Source organism: Centropristis striata, chromosome 14, assembly GCF_030273125.1.
Source record: "Centropristis striata isolate RG_2023a ecotype Rhode Island chromosome 14, C.striata_1.0, whole genome shotgun sequence".
Taxonomy (NCBI): Eukaryota; Metazoa; Chordata; class Actinopteri; order Perciformes; family Serranidae; genus Centropristis; species Centropristis striata.
The window spans coordinates 1,121,052-1,141,084 of record NC_081530.1 but is presented as its reverse complement, the minus strand read 5'-3'; the positions used below and the strand labels follow the sequence as shown (position 1 = coordinate 1,141,084).

Below are 20,033 nucleotides of genomic sequence, written 5' to 3'. Positions count from 1 at the left end.
GTGGGAAGGAAAAACTAACATATCAGCATGTTCTAATCCCCCTGAGTGGGGGTTGAGGAGGAGGCATCTGCGTTTTTGGTTACACTCTGTTTTCTTTCTTACTTGGCTGCACATTTTGCCATATGTAGATATGTTTGAGAGAACAAATAGGAACGGATTGCACTAGTTCACGTAGTGACAGAATGTGAAATTCAAACTGGTTAAGGGACTTGTTTTACACACTCGAGGTGTTTAACTGGTCATATTCCAGCTTCCCTTCGGTATCCTGATGAAATGAGTTTCTCCCATGGGTGGTAAGATTAGATCCCGTTTAATTGAATGAGTATTATTCAGTGTGCATACCTCAAGGCTATACAGGGTGGAACAGCTCGCTGTGATTCAAAGAGAGACTTTTTTTGGTCATTTTGTGTCTTTTTTGGTCAATTTGTGTCTTTTTTTTTTGTTATTTTGTGTTTTTTTGGTCATTTTCTGTCTTTTTTGGTCATTTATGTCTTTTTTTTTGGTCATTTTGTGTCTTTCTTGGTCATTTTGTGTCTTTTTTTCGGTCATTTTGTGTCTTTTTTTTGTTATTTTGTGTCTTTTTTCGGTCATTTTGTGTTTTTTTTTGTTATTTTGTGTTTTTTTGGTCATTTTTTGTCTTTTTGTTGGTCATTTTCTGTCTTTTTTGGTCATTTATGTCTTTTTTTTTGGTCATTTTGTGTCTTTCTTGGTCATTTTGTGTCTTTTTTTCGGTCATTTTGTGTGTTTTTTTTGTTATTTTGTGTTTTTTTGGTCATTTTGTGTCTTTTTGTTGGTCATTTTCTGTCTTTTTTGGTCATTTATGTCTTTTTTTTTTGGTCATTTTGTGTCTTTCTTGGTCATTTTGTGTCTTTTTTTCGGTCATTTTGTGTGTTTTTTTTGTTATTTTGTGTTTTTTTGGTAATTTTGTGTCTTTTTGTTGGTCATTTTCTGTCTTTTTTGGTCATTTTGTGTCTTTCTTGGTCATTTTGTGTCTTTCTTGGTCATTTTGTGTCTTTTTTTTGAAAGGAAGAACAGGGGGAAACAGAGGCGGTGGGAGATGGTGCCAACCAGCAAACTAGACTGAAAGTAATGAATAACAGAAAACTGTTCCACTGCTGTCTTTCTTTTTTTTCTGAGCTCAGACAGTGAGAATCCCAGCAACAGCTAGCTGTGATTCAAAGAGAGGCTCAAATTCAAACTGGTTAAGGGACTTGTTTTACACACTCCAGGTGTATAACTGGTCATATTCCAGCTTCCCTTTGGTGATGAAATGAGTTTCTCCCATGGGTGGTAAGATTAGATCCCGTTTAATTGAATGAGTATTATTCAGTGTGCATACCTCAAGGCTATACAGGGTGGAACTGTGTCAGTTTTCTTTGAATTTCCATGCAATGTTGTCACCTCAAATTATAGGTATTTTCAGTGACATTTCTGACTCGATAACAACCCCTTCGACCTGCGCTGCGGTTAATTACTGATGAGAGAAAATTGATTTGTTTGGCTGGTTGCTTGCCTGTTGTCCACCACAAAAAGCGCCCTGACCTGTCTCAAGAGTCGGGTGAAATGGAAGCTGCTCGATGTGAACAGCGTCCCACGGGTCCCTCCATTTCAACAACTCAACTGGCTATTTTCTGCTAGAAATGAAATGAGAGTTTCCAGCACTTTCCCAGAATAGGAAAGCTAAATCAAGGTCAAAAGGCACTCAGGTCTTTGTACCTCAGAAAAACAGAGCGGACTGGCAATATGCTGTGATTATCCCCTGGCACATTAAGCCAATGTTCTGGCCTTAAAGGCATCACACTGAATACAAAAACAGGATCTAGAAATAGATTAATTTAAGTCATTTCCCAAATGGTGCTGTTATTCTGATTTAAACCAGGTCCATATTTAATACTCCAGAATAATTTATTTTTATCCAGCGAGGAGTCAGTTAGGGCCAAATCCATTAGAATAAAATGTAGAAATCCAGACAATTTAAGTGTTATTATGATTTTTGAAAAAGATATGCTGTGGCTATTATTTGTAAAGGGCTTTCTGGGGACACAATAGTTACTTTGCAATATGTGTTTAGAGAGAAGGCCTAATGTGTTTAATGTTATGAGCTCTGTGCATACGTAGCAACACTGTAATAAAAAATAAAAAAACAAGAAGCTGATCCAAACTATGAATTATTTGCTCAGTAAATACCATCATTATTCACAACCACGGTGATTAAAAGTCTCATAGATGGATCATTCGGTCTCATATAGCCTAATCTGCATTCCACAAGAATATGTATGCTTTTTGTCTCTTGTCCAACTGAGGAAGCCCGCTCTCTGCATTGAAAATAGGGCAATTTGTATCTGCCCCACTTTCACGCAGCCACCCAGATTGCCAGCCACATTGGAATTAGATGGCATAGATTGAAAGCAGCAATGATTTGGGGAGTACTAACTCGCATCAGTGGAAACGCACATTGGCCCCAGTTGGCAGGAAACACATGGCACCAGTGGCTAACACCTGGCTGCCTTACCCACAGGAAATGAAGAGGAAGAACAGGGAAAACAGAGGCGGTGGGAGATGGTGCCAACCAGCAAACTAGACTGAAAGTAATGAATAACAGAAAAACTGTTCCACTGCTGTCTTTCTGTTTTTTCTCAGCTCAGAGAGTGAGAATCCCAGCAACAGCTAGCTGTGATTCAAAGAGAGGCTAGCATGGTTGAGGTAGCGAGGGGCTAGCTGCTCCACTGTGTTAAAGTATTCATGTGTTTTAGTCTTTTTGGTCATTTTGTGTCTTTTTTTTGTCATTTTGCGTCTTTTTTTTTGTCATTTTGTGTCTTTTTTTTGTCATTTTGCGTCTTTTTTTTGTCATTTTGTGTCTTTTTTTAGTCACTTTGTGTCTTTTTTTTGTCATTTTGTTTCCTTTTTTGGTCATTTTGTGTCTTTTTTTGGTAATTTTGTGTATTTTTTTGGTCATTTTGTTTCCTTTTTTTGGTCATTTTGTGTCTTTTTTTGTTATTTTGTGGGGTTTTTTTGTCATTTTCTGTCTTTTTTGGTCATTTATGTCTTTTTTTTGGTCATTTTGTGTCTTTTTTGGTCAATTTGTGTCTTTTTTTGTTATTTTGTGGTTTTTTCTGTCATTTTCTGTCTTTTTTGGTCATTTATGTCTTTTTTTTGGTCATTTTGTGTCTTTTTGGTGGTCATTTTGTGTCTTTTTTCGCTCATTTTGTGTCTTTTTTTGAAAGGAAGAACAGGGGGAAACAGAGGCGGTGGGAGATGGTGCCAACCAGCAAACTAGACTGAAAGTAATGAATAACAGAAAAACTGTTCCACTGCTGTCTTTCTTTTTTTACTCAGCTCAGAGAGTGAGAATCCCAGCAACAGCTAGCTGTGATTCAAAGAGAGGCTAGCCTGCTGATGGACGCCATGGTTGAGGTAGCGAGGGGCTAGCTGCTTCAGGTCAAATCAGCTCTGTCTCCACTGTGTTAAAGTATTCATGTGTTTTAGTCTTTTTGGTCATTTTGTGTCTTTTTTTTCTCATTTTGTGTCTTTTTTTAGTCATTTTGTGTCTTTTTTTAGTCATTTTGTTTCATTTTTTTGGTAATTTTGTGTCTTTTTTTGGTCATTTTGTCTCCTTTTTTTGGTCATTTTGTGTCTTTTTTGGTCAATTTGTGTCTTTTTTTGTTATTTTGTGGTTTTTTTTTTGTCATTTTCTGTCTTTTTTGGTCATTTATGTCTTTTTTTTGGGTCATTTTGTGTCTTTCTTGGTCATTTTGTGTCTTTTTTCGCTCATTTTGTGTCTTTTTTTGAAAGGAAGAACAGGGGGAAACAGAGGCGGTGGGAGATGGTGCCAACCAGCAAACTAGACTGAAAGTAATGAATAACAGAAAAACTGTTCCACTGCTGTCTTTCTTTTTTTACTCAGCTCAGAGAGTGAGAATCCCAGCAACAGCTAGCTGTGATTCAAAGAGAGGCTAGCCTGCTGATGGACGCCATGGTTGAGGTAGCGAGGGGCTAGCTGCTTCAGGTCAAATCAGCTCTGTCTCCACTGTGTTAAAGTATTCATGTGTTTTAGTCTTTTTGGTCATTTTGTGTCTTTTTTTTCTCATTTTGTGTCTTTTTTTAGTCATTTTGTGTCTTTTTTTAGTCATTTTGTTTCATTTTTTTGGTAATTTTGTGTCTTTTTTTGGTCATTTTGTCTCCTTTTTTTGGTCATTTTGTGTCTTTTTTGGTCAATTTGTGTCTTTTTTTGTTATTTTGTGGGTTTTTTTTTGTCATTTTCTGTCTTTTTTGGTCATTTATGTCTTTTTTTTGGGTCATTTTGTGTCTTTCTTGGTCATTTTGTGTCTTTTTTCGGTCATTTTGTGTCTTTTTTTGAAAGGAAGAACAGGGGGAAACAGAGGCGGTGGGAGATGGTGCCAACCAGCAAACTAGACTGAAAGTAATGAATAACAGAAAAACTGTTCCACTGCTATCTTTCTGTTTTTTCTCAGCTCAGAGAGTGAGAATCCCAGCAACAGCTAGCTGTGATTCAAAGAAAGGCTAGCCTGCTGATGGACGCCATGGTGGAGCTAGCGAGCGGCTAGCTAGCTGCTCCAGGTCAGCCGAGGTTCCTCCGAAGCTTTTCTGACTTTGCATTCAGCAGCTCACTCTCTCACCATGAAGCCTGCGGGGCATAATGCTCCTGTTGCTTATTATTTTAGCTCTCTGTAACCCAGCATGGCATTTCCATCAAAGCCCCTGCAAATTACCATTACATCAGACTAGTTTGTCCTCCCAGTGTTTACTGCGGTCCAGAAAGTAATGATAAGCCCTCTGAATGTCATTATGTAGTGTTTTTGAGCTTTGGTTCAAAAAGAAATGATCCTGGTACTAATTACTGAAAGAAAAATGGGTAAAATGTCTGACAAAAAGGTTTCATGTCACAGTCAGTTAGGTGATATTTGCAGGAAAAGGCCAGTGACCTTTAAAGTCTTACTACCTTGACAGTCTGCGTGGAGTTGGGGAGGCGTATGCCATATATTCCACTCTCCGTCACTCCAGAGCGCAGGATCTCTGCACAGTCTCTGAAAGTAAGCGGCTCCTCCTTGGGCATACTGGAGATTTCTGAAACAAACAAAAAAAAAAAGCATTTCTTTACAGATGGCAACCTCATGGGTTTTACACACAAATCCCAACCCATATGTGAGTTATCTTGTAATGTTAAGCTCTGGCTTAAGCCTTCATGTCTGTGGTGCATGCATCTAAACCAGGGGTCTCAAACTCAAATTACCTGGGGGCCGCTGGAGGCAGTATCAAAATGACAAAAAAAGACACAAAATTACTAAAGAAAGACACAACATGACAGAAAAAAAATTACTTAAAAAAAATACACAAAATGACCAAAAAAGACACAAAATGATTGAAAAAACACAAAATTACTAAAAAAAAAACAACAAAATTATAACGAAAAAAAAAAAAAAAAAAATATAAGGAAAAAGACACAAAATTACCAAAAAAGACACAAAATTAGAAAAAAAAGATGCAAAAATATTTTAAAAAGACACAAAATTACCCCAAAAAAAGACACAAAATTACATTACATAACATTTCCACTTCTTCCAGTCACAACAACATGGCAGATAATAAACGGTCCAGTAGCAGTTGCCTTTCTTTTTGTTAACGTCGTCATAGAAACAGGTGAAACAAAGCTCCAGCTTGCACAATAAAGGGACCTTCCACACACAACACGGTAAAGTTCCATTCATATAAAACTCACATTAAACTTTCATATCAAGGTGAGGGCCACAAAATATCGTCACAAGGGCCGCAATTGGCCCACGGGCCGCGAGTTTGAGACCCATGATCTAAACACATGTGTCTGAGATTTGAATTACAAGCTGTTCCAGGTGAATATATTATTTTTTTAACCTTAAACACGAATCCTATGCCCACTAAATGAAATATTGTAGATCCCTTTTTTTGCCTACATAAAATTCTGGCATTTATTTATTCTATGAGTCATTCTATTCTGCACAAAGGACATAATGAATCATAGGAGGACATCAGCAATCGTGTGCCAAATACTAGTGAGCGAGTGCTGTCCTCTTTATTATATTGATATTATATTAGTTTGACCACCAAAATAACCAATATTACTTCTCTGTAGCTATTATGGAAGTCCCAGATATGGTAGAAAACCAAACTCGGCTGTGTCTGGGTTCATAACCTCATCTGGAGTTGCAAAGAGTGTGTTAAATTAAACGACTAAATTGAATTAAAATTTGCAGTACTGCAATGGTATGAACCCAAAATAAACAGATTTTGCTGTGATTTAATTGTGGTAAACAGATAAGAAGTATGCCAAAATAACTATATCATGCTGTAGAAATGTAAAAAGTCTGAATTCATGCTTTGTCGGGTGTGTCCGCAAGACAGAGATGCAAAAGACTTTTAAAATGCGTCTGGATTCATCAGAGCTATGAGTTGTAAAAGAAATGCTGATAGTCTTTTGCAACTCATCATTATGGATATTTCTCGCTCAAGTTGAACATTTTCAACTTTCAACATTCTCAAATCCTGCATCTTAACATGTCTTTCCTTTGATTTTTTTATGTAATTGTGTGAAATTTCCTTTGTATTTACCACACCTTGCAACATTTTCCTTATGCAAATGCATATTTTTGATCATTTTGTGTCTTTCTTGGTCATTTTGTGTCTTTTTTTGGTCATTTTGTGTCTTTTTTTGGTCATTTTGTGTCTTTTTTGTTCATTTTGTGTCTCTTTTTGGTCATTTTGTTTCCTTTTTTTGGTCATTTTGTGTCTTTTTTGGTCAATTTGTGTCTTTTTTTTAATTTTGTGTTTTTTTGGTAATTTTGTGTCTTTTTGTTGGTCATTTTCTGTCGTTTTTGGTCATTTATGTCTTATTTTTTGGGTCATTTTGTGTCTTTCTTGGTCATTTTATGTCTTTCTTCGGTCATTTTGTGTCTTTTTTTGAAAGGAAGAACAGGGGGAAACAGAGGCGGTGGGAGATGGTGCCAACCAGCAAACTAGACTGAAAGTAAAGTAAAGAAATGCATATCTTTTGTTTCAAATAGCTGGTGGTAGCAGTAGAATGAGCTCATTCAGCCTTACCATTGCAGTGGTTGACCATGGCCAGCAGCTGCTGCACGGTGTCAGTGAGCACGGCCTGCTGCCTCTGTAGTAAGGTGCTGTTTAGCGTGGAGCTGCCCAGTTCTCCCTGGAGCTGACTGACCAGTCGACTCTGCCTCTCCAGGAGCTCTTGAAGCTGCTGTTTTTCACTCTGCAAGCCCTGCAGCTCCCTCCCATAGCGAGCTTCCAGCCCTAAGAGCCTTTGTTCCAGAAAACTAGCAAAAAAAAAGCAAAAAAAAAATATTATTAGAGTATAGTATTGACTTATTTACCTAAAAATCATGTTTACAGTGCTCCAGAGAAAAGTACGAATCAAAAGATATAATATTATAAGTGTTCAGATTCTTCTTGAATGGTATGATACACTGCAAAAAAGCCAACTTGTATTTTTTGGCCTAAAACAGTGATTTAAGTTGGTAAAACTTGGAAATATAAATTATTGACATTTAGGGCAATAATGTAAGTTAGCACAACAAAGGAAGCCAGTTGTCTGCTCAAAAACAAGTTGGTGAGTTGTTGTTACTTATATCTTTAAGTTGGGGTTCACAACAAGGGACAATAGTTCTGATAACTCTTATTTCTTTGTTGGGAAATGCTGGAAAGTGGTGAAATTCGGTCATTAGGAAGGCTAGCGGCTAACTGACGCTAGCGGCTAACTGATGCTAGCGGCGCTGCTTGTTACAGCTACAAGAGTAGCCATTAGCGTATCAATGCTAACTCAAAATTGTGGTCGCAACATTAGCTGACATTTCATAGCGGCGTTACAATCGTGCCAATTCAGCACATTGCAGAAGTTAGCAGAAGTAAGGATTAAAAGTTATTACAATGTAAAATTATAAATTAGTACAACTTACAGTTGAGTTGACACAAATCTGAATTCAGAGTTGAGCAAACTCAAAAACAAAACTTAAAATATTTAGTTTAATTGTCCAACTTAAAATGTTATCGCAGTTTGTTGCCTTGAAATTTGAGCTCACCCAACTTTTCTTTTTTTTGCAGTGTATTAGAGAGTGGGTGCAGGTGTAGAATTTATCCACTCAGCGTTTATCTCTCAGCAGAGGTTACACAAACTTGCACATTTACATGATGATGACTAATAGACATCAGCGGGACAGTCTCATCGGGCTAACATCATATAAACACCTGTACTGCAGCAGCATTCACAGATGGGCCTGCATGCTAAACCTCTCCATCATCGCCACCAGGCAACAATCTGACAACGTGTGTGTTTGTGTGTGTGTTTGTGTGTGTGTGTGCACAAGTGCCACACCCCCGCCTCCAAATGAAGATCATAAATCCCCGACGCCTGATCTTTATGGCTTTGACTAACGACTGTGCAGCCGTTATTTATTGAAACAATCCAGCCACCCAGATTGAACAAGCTACTTTTCAAACAGCCACCGCACTAAACGTGTCCTCAATCTCCCACTTTAGGCAGCGGCGCAGTATGTGGCCTGCAAGGAAAGTTGGATCAATTCAAATCATTTTTAACATCACTTCCATTTCATATTTGCTTTGTGGGGGAACACTCAATAAAAGTGGCAAAGCAAGCTAACAAATTGTTCTCCATTATGTGTGTTTTACTTTGAGGAACAGTCAAAGTGAAAAGTACGGCGCAGCAATGTTTCAACAGTTAGAGGCTCTGACAGAACAAACATAGTATTTTGGATCAGATTACATACCGGGCAATTAAACTGTTATGCTTATGATCTTGTGCTTTTTATTATTATTGTAATATATATTGCTATTTGACTGCTTCACCCCCTCTCCACAAAATGCTCTGCGTCCTGCCAATAGTATTTTACATGAAATGCCTATGAAAACAAACACGTCTCTGCTCTCTTTAGTTGGCAGCAGTTCAGAAACTGGCTCCCTGCCCTGAAGGATCAGCAGTAGCCCCCTGCAACCACTACAGTTCCCTTTTATTCCACAGCTGCCTGGCTGCAGATCCGCTATGACCTTTCTAATTTCATGCATCCCGTCATGGTGTCTACCCCTGTGAAGATGCATTCATTTATTTGCGTGTCAGAGACTTGAAGGACGAGGGCCAAAAGGGCAGATCGGGGCCAGATGTGTAGCAGGTGTTGGAGCTGTGTTCTCCTGGTCACACTTGGTACAGATGGAGGAATGATAAACAATTAGATAGAAAGAGAGAAAACAGTCCTGTCCTTAACCTCTCCTGGCCCTAATCTGACCTTGTGTTCCTAGAGAGAAGAATAGAAAACCCCTCCTAACACACACTGGCAAACACACACTCTAGCTTAAACAATGTGTATTATATTCAGTGGTGGAAGAAGTAATCAGATCCCTTACTTAAGTAAAAGTACTAATACTACACTGTGAAATGACTCCACTACAGGCTAAAGTCCTGCATTCAAAACTTACTTCAGTAAAAGTCCAAAAGTATCAGCATCAAAATGTACTTAAAGTATCACAAGTAAAAGTATTCGCAATGCAGAATTGACCCACTCAGATTGTCCAAATATATTATTGTATTATTATTTTTGATGCATTTATGTAAGCTTTAAATTTACTGTTGTCAACATAGGGCTAATTTTAACTACTTAATATACTTTTGTGTGGTTTAATTAGTACAAATTTTAAATCTATTATGTTTTATGTTGAATCTCGACCTGAAAAGTAACTAAAGTAACTAAAGCTGGCAGCTAAATGTAGTGGAGTAAAAAGTACAATAGTTGCCTAAAAATGAAATGAAGTACAAGTAAAAAGTGACATAAAATGGAAATACTCAACTAAAGTACAAGTTCCTCAAGACTGTACTTAAGTACAGTACTTGAGTAAATGTACTTAGTTACTTTCCACCACTGATTATATTGTTGTTAAGTGCCCTGTTTACAAAAGTTATTCAACAGATTAATTTCCAACTGTTGCATGACTGGTTTTATACGTGTGCATGTACAGTATATTCAACTTTTAAAGATATTTTGCCAGTACATGTCAAATAACCTTTTTCTGAGAAAATATCATGGACTGTGTAACAAATAATGGATTAAATCTTCGTAACATTACCCATTGGATGCCAATTTTGAAGCCTTAAATTCGGCTTTTTGAACAGATCAGGAAGGATGATATGTTATCAGTTAATGCTAGCACCACTTAGCTAGCTTGGTGAGGGAAGGGCATCCATTATTAAGAATGATTAGATTGTCTAAATGGAAAACATTTAACCCTTTATCAGGCAAAGAACTATATTTGGTAACTTCAGGTAATATTTCGAGAAAAAAGTTGCAAATTAACTAGATTAAAGTGGCAAATCTACAAGAAAAAAAGTTGCAGATTTAAGAGATTTAAGGTGGCAAATCTGCGCCAAAAAAGTTGCAGATTTACGGAAAAAAGTGGGAAAAAAGCAACTTTTTTCTCCCAGATTCACCACTTTAACCCTTAATAGGGCACTCATTGAAATACTTGCAAATTCCAAACTTCAACCCTAGAGAATATTGGAGGATATTACATACTGCCAGAATGTGTAAAACAACATACGAAAATAATATTTTGAGAAAAAAGTTTACGAGATTAAAGTGGCAAATCTACAAGAAAAAAATTCGCAGATTTATGAGATTTAAAGTGGTGAATCTGGGAGAAAAAAGTTGCTTTTTCAAAAGACAAAAAATGTTACAACTACCTTTTCAGTCAACACACTTTGAAGGGGTTAAAACTCTAAGACAAACACACAGTTAACTGTAACAGTGACTTTTTTCTGCCCTGCTTTCATATACCTCTATATAGTCTGACTTCTTTTCACAACCAATACAGTCGCCCTCTGCTGACCATTATACAGAATGCAGGTGTTAGACACTTTAGCACTGGCTTCATTTTCAAGCCTGGCTGTTTCTTTTTGGAAAACACTTATTGGTGCTATTGATGAGATGCTGGTTATTTTTCCTACTCCATCTTATTTGGAATCAGTAAAGAAAAACAGCAAAAACTGTCCCCACCTGCAGTAACCAAAGACTAACTAACAAAAAATTACAAGAAAAAACACCACATTTTGGGAAGCGTAGTCCTTGACTATGAAAGCAGAAAACCAAAAACCTGCAGAAATGACTGCATATCATGACCTTGTGATGAAGTGAGAGATTAAGGCCTCATGAATTACCACTTTAAGTAACATAACGGATCTGAAAATGAAGTGCCTGCACAGTAAAAACCTACCCTTGAAGTCTCGCAGTGCGTAAAAATGCACTTGCCTGAACGCCTGAATAATCTTTTGAAATGTGTGTGTGCTCACCTGTTTTTGTCACTGAGGCGTGAGATCTCCTGAGTCTGCAGGAGAATATGTTTCTCTAGCCGGTTAGTGAAGAGCGAGTACTCCAGCAGCTGGATCTCCAGGCGACTTGTCTGGTTTAACACCTATAGATTGATAAAAAACAGAAGAATCAGAAGAAGACATGAGTGATCAGGCGTACTGATGAAAAGATTGATGGGGCTAAAAAAGAGCTGCCCACCAGCTGAATTCATAAAAAGCCCCCTTGGGGATAAACAATGTCACGCAGCATATTACAAGGCCCATAATGCTTCCTCTTTGATCTTACAATAAAAACCTGAACAGGAATTATCTCACAGGCACCTGTGACATGTTTTGAAGTTGCAGATGAAACAAAAACTTGAACAAAGCAGCTCAGATATTTGTACAGGTTGCGGGTTTTATATATCGGCTTTGATAAGAGAAAAAGAAAGCATGAGGACCAAAACAGCCCAATCTGTAATAACAGCTCTGTGGCATGATTGAAGACACATCTGCGTTGTGCTACTGAGCTTTATGTTTTAATTGGCTTGTTGTCAGACGCAGAGCTCAGCTCATTGTGTCAATCAGAGCCCGTAGAACCAAATACCAGCTGTTTTAAAGCCACCTTTGGGCATGACTTCTCAGCGGGTTACATCTGATTTACATCTAATTAGCTATTCGCCAAGCGGTTTCGCAAGTGACAGCATTTGTTATTGTATAGGTGTGACCCCACAGTTGTTCATTCAGATTGGCTGCTTAAATCCTTCCTGATGGACTCACCTGGGTCTCTACGTCTGTCAGTTTGCGGGTCTGCTCTGCTGATTGGCTGAGGAGGTTGGTTCCCATTTCCAGCATGGCAGCTGTCTGTGTGTGCACCGCACTTCTTTTCATTTCCTCCATCCCAGAGCGCACATTCTCCTGGATGAAGTCCTCCAGCTGCACAGAGGACAAGCAGACTCTGAGAATATTATCCGACATGTCAGATTCCTAACTTTTACTGTGGTGATAATTATATTTTAGGAGGTAATATGTCCACTGACACCTTGATGCAGTGTGAAAGCAGCAACCTTACAGGGATCTGTCTTTTTACCTCAATCCTTTCAGGTACTATGATGAAAGGCATGGAATATATATATATATACCCCTAGGGCTCCTGCAGTCTCCCTCCACCCATCTATCCATCTGCAGGTCTACCTCAGGCTGATAAGAACTGTTGCATTTATAAAAGTGTTCAATGTATAGACTTTTCAGTGGGATTTTCAAAAAAACCAGTAATGATATAAAGCAGGAGGCTGACATCATGATATCCATACGCAGGACTTCAGGGACAGTCGTCTCCACTCTGTAATCAATCACAAGGTCAGAGAAAGAAGCATTGGCAAAACCCATCATATGTTGCAGAGGGAGTAAAAATAGGATGGCATCCATCTTGCTCCAATAAATTGATTTTCTTATTAATGTGTTCGGTTTGAGCAAACGCCATCTGGAAGACAAATTCGGCTTTCCCCGCCGTGAACGATGGAATTTTGTTTGACGTTTAACGGGCAATGGTCTGTGCCTCGCAATAAAGCAAAGTAGAATATCGAACCGGAGAACATTAATATTTATGACTTTTGTGGGGAGTAAAGATCAGACTTTACTCGTTAAACCACATGACTGGAAAATGAAGTCTCTAAGGAGAAAGCATTCAGAAGTATCCAGCTAATGAGTGGCTATTCACGAAAATCGAAGAGAATTCAAATGAGACGACGATTGTTTGTTTTCTTCGATGCGAATGCCCATTTCAGAGAGGAATGGGATTATGCTAATGCCTTGCCACAGGAGAGGGCTTTTTCTATCTTTTATGCAGTGTAAAAATACTGATCCAAGTGGGCAAATAGAGACGAAACTGCAATTAAATTGTTTGTCTGCTGGTAATCTTTCTCTCTTTGTCTCTTACTTCTCTTGATCTCTCTCACTAACTCCCTCTTTCACTCAAACTGTCTCTTCCTCCCTTTTCTCTGTAAATCCATCTCTCATATTTTGCTACTTAAGGACAACTGAGACAGCAGAAAGAATCCCTCCATAGCGAAGGTTATGAAGAGATTACCAAGCGGATTAAAGCCATTTCCAAAGGAGGAAGCAAAGATCCCTGCATCATAATCAGCCGGGTGTATTGAAGCTGCTATCAGCCGCCTGTCCAAAGTGTTCCTATTACAGCTTCTGTGATGGAGCTCCATCCAGAGGTCTTGATACACTCCATCTCACACTGCCAATTGCATTTAATTGCAGCTCAGTGACACGCTGCACTATGCAGCCAGATAAATCACATTTGGGAGCCTAATTCTGTCTTATTGTGTCTAAGAGGGAGCAGGGACTGCTGCTGAGAAAATCATGGGAGTTGTATCACTTGATATCTTAATTTGTCGAGCCAATAGACACATTTGTTCTCAGTTACAATTACAGCAGAGCAGGGAAACATCCATGCCTGCTGTTCTGCTTCATGCTAATGATTGTGAAACACAGGAATTGATATGTTTCCATGAAAATTATGAATTTATTGATGTGCCATTGCAAAACCATTTAAATATACTTTCACCACAGATGAATTAATTCTTGCAGCCACCAAAGTGACTCTTATAACCTTTATTCTCAGGCTGTGTAACTTTGCAGATAACTTTGGTTTTATTTGGATTTCTGCCACCGCTCCAGTACAATAGACAAGATACAATTGGTGTTTTGATTGGAACAACTTTCTGTTGAAGGACTTGCTGATGTGAAAATCATTGAAATCGTGTTCTTGGACTATCCAGCAGTAACCAGAACACTGATTCTGGAAAGAGATTCTGCATAAAGAGATGGTACAGTTGGACGAGCCACTGCTTTAGTATCTACTGAAATTTCAAAAAAATTGGTGCAGACCTTGCCAAGATAAGCCTAGAGGTAAATTGAAAAATATGTTTTTGTTTTTTGGATGGACTCTTATTCTCTTAAAGATGTTTCTAAGTCATGTTTGAGAATGTTAACCCTTTATCAGGCAAAGAACTATATTTGGTAACTTCAGGTAATATTTTGAGAAAAAAGTTGCAAATTTACTAGATTAAAGTGGCAAATCTACGAGAAAAAAAGTGGCAGATTTAAGAGATTTAAAGTGGCAAATCTGTGCGAAAACGTTGCAGGTTTACAAGAAAAAAGTGGGAAAAAAGCAACTTTTTTCTCCCAAATTCACCACTTTAAATCTCATAAATCTGCACATTTTTTTCTCGTAGATTTGCCATTTTAATCTCGTAAACTTTTTCCTCAAAATATTATTATTAATATTATAAACATATGTTTTTTTTACACATTCTGGCTGTATGTCATATCCTCCAATATTCTCTAGGGTTGAAATTTGGAATTTGCAAGTATTTCAATGAGTGTCCTATTAAGGGTTAAAGTGGTGAATCTGGGGGAAAAAAGTTGCTTTTTTCCCTCTTTTTTTTTGTAAATCTGCGACTTTTCTCGCACAGATTTGCCACTTTAAATCTCTTAAATCTGCCACTTTTTTCTTGTAGATTTGCCACTTTAATCTTGTAAATTTGCAACTTTTTTCTCGAAATATTACCTGAAGTTACCAAATATAGTTCTTTGCCTGATAAAGGGTTAAAGATGGAAAAAGGGGTGAATGTTAAAGGAAATAAAAGAAAAAGGAAACCAATATGATGTGAGTAATGTGTGTGACATACTCACTTAATGAAATATTACTGGCCCAAGAAATCAGGTCACCTGAGGGCAGCCTGGCCACCTTGATCTCTACGCAATACTTTTGCATTAGCATAATCCGCACAGGCTCTTTTAAAAACACTAAGAAAAGAAAGGCTCACATCCTCTTGCCAATGGATCAGGGCAGCAGCAGCAGCAGGCCAAAGGGACCAGATGGGGGGCTGCATCGGGGGTTTAGAACAAAAGAAAACAAACACGAGTTTCTTCTTGGAAACACCAAAGAAGGAATCTGGAACATTAATACAGTCCTGTTGCACTCATCCACTTGGAGATTCCTCAGCGGAACATGCTGGATTAGTGTGTGTGTGCTCCTGAGTGTGTGTGTGTGTGTGCTCCTGAGTGTGTGTGTGTGTGTGTGTTTTCTTTCAAGGGGTTTAGGTTGAAGGCTCACAGTAAGGGTCATATTGTCCCGGGGGAGATTTGAGTGAGATCGTACAAAGTTTCACAGACTCACCGACACACAGTTGCCTCAAGCTCTTCCGCATTCACATCACCGGTTCTCCACCGAACTTATGCAGATCGGCTTAATGAGCTCCACAAGGTGTTGAAAAGCCTTTGCCATCTGGGGGTCAAAGGTCAGCATAACCTCGTGCATATCTAAAAGAGGCTCTCCAGGGTCGTGCTGTGTTTGTGAGGAAATCCCACCTACGGTTCCATCATTTATGCATCACTGTGGCCTGCTGGGGGGGACTTGTTGAAATGTTGGATCTGTGTGTTCATTCCAGACGTTATGTGGAGGAAGTTTGGCAACAGTGCAAGATATGTGTCAGTGGAGCTGTTTTTTTTCTGGAGATGAGGGGATTTAAACTGCTTTTCCTTTATGGACGCTCATATCACAGCTTTGGTGTAGAGGGAGCGAGTGAGAGAGAATACATGCTGCACAGAATATGCCCGGATATGTGTGCAATATGTGATGCTCATGCATGAGTAATATACTGTACATCTAGTCCTCTTCTTTACAGTGTCTCCACCACACAGTGTGGCCTCATGGGAAGCTAGATCTCCTGTTCATAGACGTAGCATCAGACAGTGTGCACATGGGAATTGAGTGCATGTTTGTTTTCACACGTGTGTCTCCAGGTGTGTGAGCAAGATCGACAAATACTTTGAGATCTGCTGGTGGAAGAGTCGAGGTGTTAGATGGGACACATTCACCAGCCGAGAGGTGCAGAATGGTCCGGATAGAAGTGGAGTGTCAAATGAAAAAAGGAGATTGAGAGGAGAAAGTTAAAGGGAAAGAAAAGGAGAGAAAATGGAGACAATCTTCTGGCGAAGCAGAGTGTTGAGTGACAGAAGCACAGGAAGCGCTTTAGCATTCATAATACCCCGTTTTCAAATCCTGAAATATAATCAACATGTTTGCTCTCAGCCAGCCAATCTAAACACTCGACACAAACCCTTATAATCGGCCCGAGGATTAGCGTACACCATAAATATTCTGAGTGATGCAGACAAGAATAGAGAGCTGGGTGGAGAGGGGTGGCGTGTCAGTCAGTCTGTCCGAGACAATGGCCCGACACTGATTCTGCGCCCTGATGACCTTAGCAATGAAAACACTATTGTGAAGCCACTTTTAATCGCATCATTTCATTTTAGTCAGTCATAATCCAGGCTAAATGGAACTGCAAAGGCCAACGGCCATGCTGAAATGTGTCTCCAGCAGATAAACACTCTTTTTTTTCACTGTTATATTTTTATGTCAACCGAGTTTGGTACACAAAGTTTTCCCGCGACGAGCTTATGAACGGGCTAAAAGGAGAAGTTTGTGAGTGGCTGCTGCCTGTGGGGACAATGCTCATTTAGAAGGTTTAACTATGCGAGACATATTTGGCACCGTCTAATATTAGCAAACTTATTTCATCTTGTCTTTCTCCTCTCACATGCAACAGGGACTTCTGGCAACCCAGTGGTCTTAAACACACACTAGTACACCAGGCTGACATGGGGCCAGATATGCACACAGCAAGCATCCAGGAAATCCCAGCTAAGCACTGAATTTATCAATAATGACGGCTTGTCAACAGATGTTATAGGTTGGTGTCCTCCGTGGACATCCTATGTTTTTTTCCATGATTTTGTTTGATGGTTTGCAGGCTCAAAATGTGATGTGGAAAGAGGAAGAATGGTTAGAAAAAGGAGAAAGTGTTTTTTTAGTCAACATTGAAGAGGCCTTACCTTCTGCAGCCACTGGGTGTTATTCTCCATGGCACTCTCGAGGTTTTCCAACTTCCTCTCCTGCCAGGAAGGCCTCTCCTTCTGGGCCTTGGCCGGCTTGGGTTGGCTGGTATCCGGGTCGGCCTCGGGCGGGGAGTCCCTCTGCAGCGTGTTGGTGACCTGGAAGTCCTTTAAGGGGCGGCAGTGCTCCACCTCGGGGAGGATGAAGGTGTAGCTGCAGGCGCCGTGCTGCACCTGGTGCTGCTGGCGCTCTGAGCTGATGACGGCCGTCAGCAGGTAGGCCAGGTAGGCGAGGGTCAGCGGGCCCATGTCAGGGGAGGAGAGGGGGAGGGGAGGGAGGGAGGAGAGGGGAATAAGGAGGTGCTCCTCCTGGCAGAGCAGAGGAGTGAGTCAGGTGAGTTGCTCCTTTTGCTCCTCTGTATCTCCTCTATCTGTTCCTGTCTTTTGTTAAAAAGTCCCTCAAGACTTTGACTCCTTTCCTCCTGTCTTCTCAGTCCAACTCCTGCTGCTCCTCTCTCTGTTTTATCACTTTGCCGTCTCCTCTTTTGGCTGGTCCTCCTCTTTGCTGCTGCATCCAGAAGTCTTCTTCAGCCCAGTTCCTGCTCCCGCTGGTCCTCGTGAGGGCGGACGGAAAACATTCACACACACACAGGAAAAGGGGATTGCCTCCTATTGTGACTGTAACACTCCAGTCCAGGAAACCAACAGCAGACTTCCCTCTCACCATTTATCTCTCTTCTGAACAGTTGCCTTCCTCTCTGCCTTCTTTTCAAGCAGCTTGAAGTCCATGCGTTGGTCCGGAGGAGAGGAGGAGGAGAGGAGGAGAGGAGGGGATGTTGGCTGAAGTGGTAAAGCTCTTAAAGTAGAGAGAGAGTGGCGTACCTCTCCACACACACACACACACATGCACCTCCTTAGCACATAATCACTCAACCAGCCTTCCCTTTTTCACTTTCTCCCTCCCTCCCTCCCTCTTACGGTGCTCATGTTTGCGGGGGTTAGAAGAGGAAGCTACAAAAATACACACTGCTCACCACAAGAACTTTCTGACAACTTTATGCCCCCTCCCACTCTCTTTCTCCTGTTGCTTCCTCTATTTCTTCTTATCACTTTCTCTGAAGTTTTAATTTGCTTCACTGGCATGACCATAATGACCTAAAGTAAAGTCCTGCAAAAAAAAACTATGAATAAAATGTATTTTAACCCTCTATGGTACGCATTATGATCCCAGTTGGTAAAAAAAAGGTTTGGGGTGTTTTTTTGTCTTAAAATAGACCAAGTAAACATAATCAAGAGATATTTTCAAAAAATATTATTTTTGAAGTAGTTTTTAGGGTTCGTTGCCATATGGCAACACCGTACGATAGTGGAAAGTAATGAAAACAAGACAGTTTTGTTTAAAATTGTAATAACATTTATTTAAAAACTCATGTTATAGTCTGAACAATCCCCAGCAGCCTGAATGCATGCATGAGATGCATCTCATTTGAAAGTAAAAACTATTTAAAAATACATTTTTCATAATTTAATTCAAATTTTTGTGCCATATCATGAGTAATTGGTTGGCTATTGGTATAATTAGAATCCCACCTCTCTTTTAATTCATTGCATCATAACTGGGGATGTATTGTATTTATGTAGAAGGCTTAAAATGGGTTTGTTGCCGTATGGCAACGTCGTACCATAGAGGGTTAAAAAGGTAAAAGTAAAATAATAACATTAAAGTAATTTAGTACGTAAGTAAAAAAGTAAAATATTTCAAACAAGGTTCAGCTATGTGATTTTTCAACTGTTTCAACTTTACGGTATCTCAGAGAGTTTTCAACTATCATGCAGAAGAAGGTTGTGAAATATGGTCAAAAGCTCTGAAACAAGTATGTGGAACTTGAGAATATATAATCACAGATATGAGTTCTCAAGGTCAAGAGTTGTTGCCACTGATACACTGCAAACAATATATATATATATATATATATATATATAGTATATGAACAATATGCACTAAACTTCACTAAACAACTTCCTTTCTATTGTTCGTGTTCTACTGCAAAGAAAAAATCAATTGTTTCCAAGAAATCATTGAAAATAAATGATTAAAATGAGACAATGTAACAAGTAGTTTAACAGTTGAATATAATAAACGGTGAGAACCATAAAAGCAAAGAGATGACAAAACAAAAAAAGTGTCAGATTTTGAAGGTATTGTTGCTCTGCTGGTTCTCCCTCAGGCTGTGACATGCTCTGACATATTTTGCTGCTTTCATGGCAATGTCAGTTTTTCCCAAAGCAGATATTGAATTTTGTTTCAGTCTGAGTGTGTCGAATCGGTGGTATTGGATAGAACTGGGTTCTTCTTTTTTACACCAGCTGCAGTGTAACAGCCTCTGTTGCTCTGTCTCTACCTATTGTTGTTGGCTGAACAAACACGGTCTGTTTCCTTTGGTCTGCTGTGTCCACCTCTCACTTTGTTTTTAATTAAAGTATTGGTAACACTTTACAAAACCCATTATTTATAAATGGTAAACAGATAGTTTATTAACGTTTAATCATCATTTATAAACCGTATATAGGCAATTTATAATGGTAAACAGAAAATGTATTAATGTTGAACTATAATTCATAAATGCCAAATAGATGGTATATTAATGTCAGTTGATAGTTACTTTACCATTAACAAACAATGACATTGTAATTATTAGTTTATTAATAGTTTTGCACTCATTTTAACATTTTTAACACCATATTAAGTGTGTTAATGATT

General features: G+C 39.1%; 1 protein-coding gene across 1 annotated transcript in view; it reads right to left on the bottom strand.

The window, feature by feature from the left end:
• Nucleotides 1-18,324, bottom strand: part of angpt2b (angiopoietin 2b) — a 41,574-nt gene extending 23,250 nt beyond the window's left edge. The window contains exons 1-5 of the mRNA XM_059350194.1: nt 17,273-18,324; nt 12,137-12,292; nt 11,360-11,481; nt 7,093-7,325; nt 4,961-5,085 (exon numbers count right to left, since the gene is read on the bottom strand). Coding sequence (XP_059206177.1) covers nt 4,961-5,085; nt 7,093-7,325; nt 11,360-11,481; nt 12,137-12,292; nt 17,273-17,581 — 945 coding nt within the window. The 5' untranslated portion in view covers nt 17,582-18,324. The remainder of the gene's footprint in view (nt 1-4,960; nt 5,086-7,092; nt 7,326-11,359; nt 11,482-12,136; nt 12,293-17,272) is intronic.
• Between the last annotated feature and the right edge of the window lie 1,709 nt (nt 18,325-20,033).